Genomic DNA, 9,693 nt, shown 5'->3' with positions numbered 1-9,693 from the left:
GCAGAGCAAGTGGTGGCATCTACGGACACCATGGGAATAAGTTCGTGGTCCAGAAGTTCTTTACTACACCCTACCAGGACTGAAAAAGTGATGCTAGACTCTACTAGTCTGGGACTTTACTTTTCAGACAGAAATACCTCTAGTGGGTGGAGACTGGTAATGTTTTATTTATTGTTCAAAAAACATTTTCAAACACCTAAGTGGTGGATATACAAATGTGTATTATAAATGTCTCTGTACTGTCTTTTTTTTTTTTTTTTCTTGAGACGGAGTTTTGCCCTTGTTGCCCAGGCTGGAGTGCAATGGCACGATCTTGGGTCACCGCAATCTCCACCTCCCGGGTTCAAGTGATTCTCCTGCCTCAGCCTCCCGAGTAGCTGAGATTACAGGTGTGCACCACCATGCCTGGCTAATTTTTTGTATTTTTAGTACAGACGGGGTTTCACCATGGCCAGGCTGGTCTTCAACTCCTGACCTCAGGTGATCCGCCCACCTCAGCCTCCCAGAGTGCTGGGATTACAGGTGTGAGCCGCCACCCCCCCCCCATGCCCTGCCTTGTTTTTTTTTTTCTTTTCAAAACAAAATTCCCAGTTAGGTGCAGTGGCTCACACCTGTAATCCCAGCACTTTGGAAGGCCAAGGCAGGTGGATCACTTGAGGTCAGGAATTCGAGACCTGCCTGGTCAATATGGTGAAACCCCATCTCTACTAAAAATACAAAAATCAGCTGGGTGTGTTGGTACATGCCTGTAGCCTCAGCTACCTGGGAGGCTGAGGTGGGAGAATCACTTGAAATGTGAGGCAGAGGTTGCAGTGAGTCGAAACCTTGCCATTGCACTCCAGCCTGGGTGACAGAGTGAGACCCTGTCGGAAATAAAAAGAAAAAATTCCCATATACCCCTATCATAAATTAATACATCAGCCACTTGTCGAGGCCTTGAGAGATTGGAGGAAGAGAGCAGAGCAAAAAATTCAGAATTAAGGCATTGTCAAGAAAGGAGAATAACACAAAGAGAAGCAACAGTGGGACTTACACAAATCCACTATTAGCACTTGTCTGAAGAATGGTAACAACGCAAGCTAACTGTATCCAATAATTTTACCCATCTCAGCTTTGCCAAGGATCAACCTTGGTCTACGCAGTTAGCAGGTTAAACTATACTGACAGGTCTGATTTCCAAGGGTTCCAAACTTGGCTCCTCCACGCTTTCCCCAAAAGAAAGGGAATCTCTTAGTTCTCTGGGTGAGTTCCCACTGCCATGTGCAGTTGATCCCCCTCTACCTACAGGTTCTGGGTGACATGCTGGACAAGTCTAAGGGAAGTAACATCAGCTCTACAGAAGAGGGGAGCACCAGCAGAAGCGACTGTGAATTCCAACAACCCTTACCAAGAGTTCAGCTCGTGCCTGTTCCCCTTGGGCCCGACGTCTCTTCTTTAAATCTTTCACTCTTTTTAAATGGTCAAGCTGGTTCTGGATTTGCTCCTGAGAAAAGCAAAACAGATGGGCAGTTCAAAACTAGGTAGACCTTAGCATCAGCATGGTACTTCTAATCACACATGGAGTCCACACACCTGATGCCAAGTATCCAGTTGGCACTTGTTCTCAGGCCACACTGCCACCCACAAGAGAAAGACTCAGGGCGCAGGGGCCAACAAGCCACTCATTTGGCAATTTGTGTCTATCTTAGCAGCCTGTCGCTTCAACCACTCAGCTACCTCGTCAGGATTATTTGTGTCTATCTTAAACAATGAATCATCTACCTGTCCCTGGTAGGATATCGCATGACTTAGCGGAACTGTGACTGGAGTAGGAGGCTTAGAGTTATGTTGTATTGTAGCTCTTCCACACAAGCATACTGTGAAAGTGACTTCTTATTTCCCTCATGTGTGAAATGGGCAAACACCATCTTCCCAACCTACTCAAGAGTTCTCACCAGAGTAAGTGAAAGAATATAGCTGAAAGGTCCATAAATGTTAAGTGATTAATTACACATGAATGTATTCATATTTAAACACGGACATAATTGTGTATGAATTCCTGAAGCCCTCAACATACAGAAAATACACAGTATCATGGACTCCTTGAAGGTCACCTTACAACTGTTTTATATGTAATATTTTGTTTCCACGTTTCTGTTTAGCTGTGCCAGTTCACAGAGGGCTCTGTGCATCACATGATTCCATAATCTTCCTCATAACTGTTATCTCCTGAGTCTCAGAGTGGTTAAATGACTTAAGCAGTGAAGAGCCTGTTCTTTTCTGTGAGTTTCTAGACCAGGACGTATTGCAGGAAAGTGCTGGGGAAATGCTTATAGACCAAGGAATGGGCATCGGTCAGTTAATGTCCGACTGCGTTTTGTCTGACAGCCGACGAGAGTACATGTGTCTCTACAGCTCGTCGATGTGCAAGCGATTTTATGCACTTCTTTTATACTGTCAAAAGCATGTCTCCGTGTACAATGTGTCCGTGAGACAGGAAACATGGGGGCACACAGAGAAAGGAGAGTGGGGGTGGGGAGACTTCTGGCTCCCTCGCCAGCTACAGGTTTTCCTCCAAATCTGAGTGCTGAGGCTCTGGAGCGGACAGAGAGGAAATGACGGCTGTGAACCACACGTCCGGCTCAGCCATTTTCTAGGCGGAAAAAGGGAAGCCCCTTTGGCTCTCTCCTCCCTTTGTCCGACTCGCGTTCCCGCCCTCCCGGATCCGCGCCCTCACCTTGAAGCCCTCCACTGCCTCCTCGAGCGGCAGCACGCTGTGGCCGCGGTGCTCGCGGGAGCGGTCGCACACCACGCAGATGGGCATCTGGTCCTCCTCGCAGTAGAGCTTCAGGGGCTCGCGGTGTTTCTCGCACACGCCCATCTCGCCGCCGGGCCCCGACGGCCGCTCGGTGCGCAGCTGCTTCACCAGCTGGGTCACGTTGGCCAGGTGCCGGTTGGGCCGCATGTGCCTCTGCGGGAAGGTCTCCCGGCACTGCGGGCACGACACGTTAGTCTCTGCCGTGCCCCAGCAGCGGGCGAGGCACGCGCAACAGATGTTATGGCCGCAGTCGAGCATCATGGGCTCTGCGAAGTACTGCAGGCACACGGGGCAGGTGGTCTCCTGCTGCAGGCACTCGGCCACGCTCCCGGAGGCCATGGCGCGGGCCTGCGGGGGCTCACGGGCATGGGCCCCGGCGCCGAGCTCTGCACGGAGCCCAACTCTCCGGCGCTCTCTCCCGTTCGCTGTTCCTGGGAGGCACCGGGCGGACGGAGGGCGGTGCCTCCCGGGCCCGTATCCCAGACGCGCCCGCGCACCGAAGGCTCAGAGTGGCCGGGCCGATCCCTGCGCCTGTGCCCCCTGAGCGAGTGCGGGAATACAGCCGGCTCACAGAGACTCGCGGCCACGTTACTGGGGCAGGAACGGGTAGCCAAGGGTCAGGATCCCAGGGCCAGGCGCGCAAAGCGCGCAAGACAACGTGGCCGCGTCCGAGCGGATCCCGGCGGCCGCGTAGACCCCACCCCGGCGCGAGCGGAAGAGGCGGCTCGGGGGGCGGGGCTTGGCCCGCGCTTATAGTGTGTGACAAGATTTCGTGGCCTCGGGGCCCGGGCTGCTTTCTCTAGAAAGGCCTGGGAGGCTCCGCCACTCTCCCTTGGGCGGGTCGCGCCGAAGCTCTAGCCTAGGGGACTGGTCACAAAAGCAGATGGTGCCACACGCTCCGGGCCTACAATCTTCCGCGACTGCCGGGCCCAGGCCCCTAGTGTTTAGTTGGGTTTCTTCTTGGTGCCCAGGTCTCAGCCCCTGCTAAAGATGGCTTTGGCCGCGCGCAGTGGCTCACGCCTGTAATCCCAGCATTTGGGAGGCCGAGGCGGGTGGATCACGAGGTCAGGAGATCGAGACTATCCTGGCCAACATGGTAAAACCGCATCTCTACTAAAAATAGAAAAATTAGCCGGGCGTGGTGGCAGGCGCCTGTAGTCCCAGCTACTTAGGAGGCTGAGGCAGCAGAATCGCTTGAACCCTGGAGGCGGAGGTTGCAGTGACCCGAGATCGCCACTGCACTCCAGCCTGGGCGACAGAGCGAGACTCCGTCTTGAAAAAAAAAGAAAAGAAGAAAGAAAGCTGGCTTTATATAGGTGCTGGGGAGCGCAGACATCTGGCTTCCCCAAGAGGCTGGAGGATGAGGAGGGTCACCGTCTGAGCCCACCTGATAGGTGAGGCCTTTTATTAAACAGACCCATTTGTAGGCACTTGCAGTTTTGTTTAGAAAAAGAAAGGTTTAATTATCAGATGGTAACATTTCTGTGTGGCAATAACAAGCCCAGCTCTGCTACCTCTCACTTGTGCCCAAGCAAGTTGGTTTACCATTCATTTACCTCAGTTTCTCCTCGTGTGAAATGGGGATGATAACTGTACCGCCGTAAAGAAGTAGATTTCGTTACATCTTTTACTTTTTGAACCATAAGGTTGTTTATCCATTAAAATAGTAACAAAATGCCCATTACATAGGGTTGTTGTATTGAGGAGCAACTAAAAATTGCTTGCTCCTTTCTGAAGTATAGAGAGACTAAGAATCCTACAGTGACCCAGGGTCTTGGAGTCCCACAATACTCGTTGTCTTATCATGCAGTAGACCTCCAGCATTTTTAAGTTGCTTTCTTATCCCTTGCTTGATGTCTCCTGCTTTTCTTTGAGATTTTCTCAATATTGTCCTGCTATCTGAGCAATACGGGCTTCTGCTTCCAGACCTTACTTGATTTTTATTTTATTTTTTCAAAGTGAAAGTACGTTTATTAAGAAAGTAAAGGAATAAAGAATGGCTACTCCATAGGCAAAGCAGCCCACATCATCACTTTAGAGTTCCCCTCTGGTCCTCTTCCCCATGGGACAAGAAGTCTGAGGGACTAAGTGCACTTGCCAACCCCAAACCCACATCCACCTTGCAACCATACTCTGAGTACCCAGTCGTTCAAATTCCAGTACCAAATAGCCCTAGCCCATTTCCAGAAAAACATAGCGTACTTGGGCCAGGTCACACAACAGTCCGGTCTTGGATTGAGATTGGGTCAACAATGCAATTTGTAAGAATTAAAGGATATGTCTCCTTTCGTTTACTCCAAAAAGGACTAATAAACATTACAATACAGTGCAGAAATATGAGAGATATACACAGGTAGATAAAGCTGCCCTTCATCTTCCCCCTTACTTGCAGGATGCAAGCCTTGAGTTTGGCTTTGTTTTTCAGAATTGATTGTGTTTATCTTACCAACCCTTTATAACCTCTGGAGGCAGGTGACCTGGGGATAAAGAAAGGTAGAACAGGCAGGGTGCCTTGGCTCATGCCTGTAATCCCATCACTTTGGGAGGCTGAGGTGGGCGGATTGCTTAAGCCCAGGAGTTCAAGACCAGCCTGACCAACATAGTGAAACCCCGTCTCTACCCAAAATACAAAAACTCGCTGGGCATGGTGGTGCACACCTGTAATTCCAAGTACTCTGGAGGCTGAGTCTGGAGAATCATTTGAGCCCGGGCGGGAGACAGAGGTTACAGGGAGCCGAGACCGGGCCACTACACTCCAGCCTAGGCAACAGAGTGAGGCTTTGTCTCAAAAAAGAAAAAAAAGGAAAAAAATTTTTAAAAGGTAAAACAAAATAGATGAGTTGGGTAGAACAGAGTGGGAGAAAATATTTATAGTTAATATATAAATTTTATATATTTATATATTAACTATAAACATTTAATTTTTAAATTATATTTAAGTATATTTATTAAATATATAATATAAAAATATATATTTACTATATAAGTATATTTATATAAAATATAAATATAGACAAGATTTCATGGCCTCAGGGCCCAGGCTGCTTCCTCTGGAAATTTATATATAAATATATAAATATACGTATATATTTAATATATAATATATATTATATGATATATAATATATTATAAATGTGTTATAATTATATATTATAAATATAATATATAAATATATATTAAATATACATTATATATGATATATTACATATAGGGATTATAATATACATTATATATTATATATATTTTATATGTGGGGATTACAGGCATGAGCTACCATGCCCAGCCCCTCTTCCTTAAATGTTTACTGACTTCCCTTCATCATCCAGATTTCATGGAATTTTGATTTGCTTAATTTACCTGTTCATGTTAATTTCTATTACTAATCCTAACCTATATTATTGCACCAGTGTGTCAGTTTACAAGTATTTTTCAAAGAATCGGTAACTGTGCAGCCTTCCCATTAGTTTCTCTATTTGTACTTTTTAACTGATTTCAATACTACCTCAAGGAATAGAATCATCCTTAAAAATTCTTAAAGAAGAAAATGCTTTTCATTCTGTCACTTTTTTTTTTTTGAGACAAAGTTTTGCTGTTGTTGCCCAGGCTGGAGTGCAATGGCACAATCTCGGCTCACTGCAACCTCTGCCTCCCAGGTTCAAGTGATTCTCCTGCCTCAGCCTCCCGAGTAGCTGGGATCACAGGCATGCGCCACCTCCCCCGTTAATTTTGTATTTTTAGTAGAGACGGGGTTTCTCCATGTTGGTCATGGTTGGTCTTGAACTCCCGACCTCAGGTGATCCGCCCACCTTGGCCTCCCAAAGTGCTGGGATTACAGGCTTGAGCCATCACACCCAGCCTCATTCTGTCACTTCTTACTCAGACATCTTCAATATTTCATGGGTTTTTTGTTGTTGTTGTTGATTTGTTTGTTTTTGTCTCTGGGACATGGTCCAAATTCTTTAGTATAAAGGCCTAATCAAATTCTTATTAATAGGTGCAGTAACTCACGCCTGTAATCCCAGCACTTTGGGAGGCTGAGGTGGGCGGATCCTGAGGTCAGGAGATGAAGACCAGCCTGGCCAACACAGTGAAACCCCATCTCTACTAAAAATACAAAAATTAGCCGGGCATGGTGGCGCACACCTGTAGTCCCAGCTACTCAGGAGGTTGAGGCAGGAGAATCGCTTGAACCTGGGAGGCGAAGGTTGTGGTAAGCCGAGATAGCACCACTGCACTCCAGCTTGGGCAACAGAGCGAGACTCTGTCTCAAAAAAAAAAAAAAAAAAAAAAAGATTATTAATAAAATATACTGTTTTAAGGCCAGGCACAGTGGCTAACACCTGTAAACCCAGCACTCTGGGAGGCTGAGGCGGGCAGATCACCTGAGGTCAGGAGTTGGAGACTAGCCTGGCCAACATAGGAAGCCCTGTCCCTACTAAAAATACAAAAATTATCCACACGTGGTGTTTTGTGCCTGTAACCTCAGCTGTTCGGGAGGCTGATGCTTGAACCTGGGAGGCGGAGGTTGCAGAGAGCCGAGACTGCGCTTTTGCACTCCAGTCTGAGCGACAAGAGTGAGACTCTGTCTCAAAAAATAAATCAAATAAAATATAGCGTTTTAAAATGAATTCCTTCCTGCCCACTCTAAACCTCCCTGCCCTAAGGGAACGAGTGACTTTTACTAGTATTGGCCAAATCCAAGGGACACTTTTCGGTGTTCATCTTAACATCTCGAAGACATTTTATGTGGAGTCCTAATTAGGGAAAAGGAGTCAGGCTGGTGGGAGCAGGGGAAAGCAGAAATAAAGCAACTAAGCGATAGGTCTGCTTTTTTTATGGCCCATGGCACATGGCCCTCCTGCACAGACAACTGTACATAACTCACAAACTTCCTGCTTACCATCAACTGCCTCAATTTATCAAGCACCTTGGCTGACAGAAGAATGCGGGTTAAGCTTCCTGCTACCTTAGCATTTTCAGTCAGTCCAAGTTCCATTGTATAAAATCCCTAGCAATTCTTTGTTTCTTTGTAGTCAGCTTCTCTTCTCTTGATACTGCCTGTTGTCTCCCTGGCAACGTATTTTTCTACTTTGTCTAATAAATCTGCCTTTCTTTACCTACAACTGTCTTCATAAATCTTTTCCCCCCACACCACAGGCCCAGATAGTCATCACTTACCTGTGACATTAAAATGTCACTGTTGATCCCTCCCTCGTTGGATCATTCTTCTTCCAAGCAGCAAACTGAGTGGGACCTGATAAGGCCTAAAGTATTTCTGCTTCTTCTATCTCCTTCTGTCTTATCTGTCTTTCACCAACTGTCCCTAACCTTAGTCTGGAAAAATAAAAAAACTATTGTAATAAATACAAGAATACAGTACTTAAGAAGCCAGCATATAGATGAGACAGAATGGGAAATGGAGAAAAGGACGAAATATCAATAAGAATTTAGCATTAATATAAGGGCCAGGTGCGGTGGCTCACGCAGGGTAATCCCAGCAGTTTGGGAGGCCACGGCTTGAGCTCAGGAGTTTGAGACCAGCCTGGGCAACATGGTGAAACCCAGTCTTTACCAAAAATACAAAAAATTAGCTGGGTGTAGTGGTGTGCACCTTTGGTCACAGCTACTCGGGAGGCTAAGGTGGGAGGATCCCTTGAGCCCAGGAGGCAGAGGTCGCAGTTAGCTGAGATTCCACCACTGCACTCCAGCCTGGGTAACAGAGCCAGACCCCGTCTCCAAAAAAGAAAAAAAAAAAAAAAAAAAAAAAGAATTTAGTACAAGATGCAGGAGAAATTGCAGGTTGGTGCCCTATACATTCGATAAATGATCGTGGAATAACTGGCTAGCTATTTGGGAGAAAAAAGATCTCATCTCACTTCTTATACTGAACTGTATTATTGATCAATGAAATTTTTTAAAGAAAATTAATCCGGCTAGGTGTGGCGGCTCACACTTGTAATCCCAGCTCTTTGGGAGGCCGAGACGGGTGGACCACGAGGTCAGGAGATCGAGACCTTCCTGACTAACACGGTGAAACTCTGTCTCTACTAAAAAATACAAAAAATTAGCCGAGTGTGGTGGCAGGTGCCTGTAGTCCCAGCTACTCGGGAGGCTGAGGCAGGAGAATGGCGTGAAGCCAGGAGGCAGAGCTTGCAGTGAGCCTAGATTGTGCCACTGCACTCCAGCTTGGGTGACAGAGCGAGACTCTGTCTCAAATAATAATAATAATCCATAAAAATTCTAGGAAAAAGAAAACTGATTTTTTTAAAAAGCACTTGTCATCTGGAAGATCTTTGTAAATATGACCCCACAGAAGTCACAAATGGATAAATTTGATAATACAGAATTCAAAATTAGATGACTTCTAATAAAAAAAACTTTCTAAACAACTGAATGATAAAGGAAAATTTTGGGGAAAGACATTTTTAGCAAATAAAACAAAGGATGAATTTCCTTGAAAGACAAAATATTTCCACAAATAAAAGCAAAAAAAGAGAGAAGAAAAACGAGCAAAGGTCATAAACAGATGGTACAGAGAACAAATGGTCAATAAACATGTGAAAAGAGGTGATGTTAATTTTAATTTATGAGATTAGCAAAGACTTAGAACTTTGACAGTATTCAGTATTGATGAGAATATGAGGAATTCCAGTACACTGTGGAAATGTAAATTGGGAGAACACCGTTGAAAGCAATTTGACAATTGGGCCGGGCGCAGTGGCTCACGCCTGTACTCCCAACACTTTGGGAGGCTGAGGCGGGTGGATACCCTGAGGTCAGGAGTTTGAGGCCAGCCTGACCAACATCGAGAAACCCTGTCTCTACTAAAAATACAAAATTAGCTAGGCGTGGTGGCGCACACCTGTAATCCCAGCTACTCAGGAGCCTGAGGAAGG

General features: G+C 46.2%; 1 protein-coding gene across 5 annotated transcripts in view; it reads right to left on the bottom strand.

Moving 5' to 3' along the window:
• Positions 1-3,487, bottom strand: part of TRIM27 (tripartite motif containing 27) — a 23,653-nt gene extending 20,166 nt beyond the window's left edge. For all 5 annotated transcript variants that reach the window (XM_005553709.4, XM_005553710.4, XM_074039064.1 and 2 more), the window contains exons 1-2: positions 2,717-3,487; positions 1,388-1,483 (exon numbers count right to left, since the gene is read on the bottom strand). In XM_005553709.4, coding sequence (XP_005553766.1) covers positions 1,388-1,483; positions 2,717-3,136 — 516 coding nt within the window. In that variant the 5' untranslated portion in view covers positions 3,137-3,487. The remainder of the gene's footprint in view (positions 1-1,387; positions 1,484-2,716) is intronic.
• Between the last annotated feature and the right edge of the window lie 6,206 nt (positions 3,488-9,693).

Source organism: Macaca fascicularis, chromosome 4 (assembly GCF_037993035.2).
Source record: "Macaca fascicularis isolate 582-1 chromosome 4, T2T-MFA8v1.1".
In the NCBI taxonomy this organism is placed as follows: domain Eukaryota; kingdom Metazoa; phylum Chordata; class Mammalia; order Primates; family Cercopithecidae; genus Macaca; species Macaca fascicularis.
Note: the sequence above shows the minus strand (reverse complement) of the source record. Positions and strands in the feature narration are given on the sequence as shown.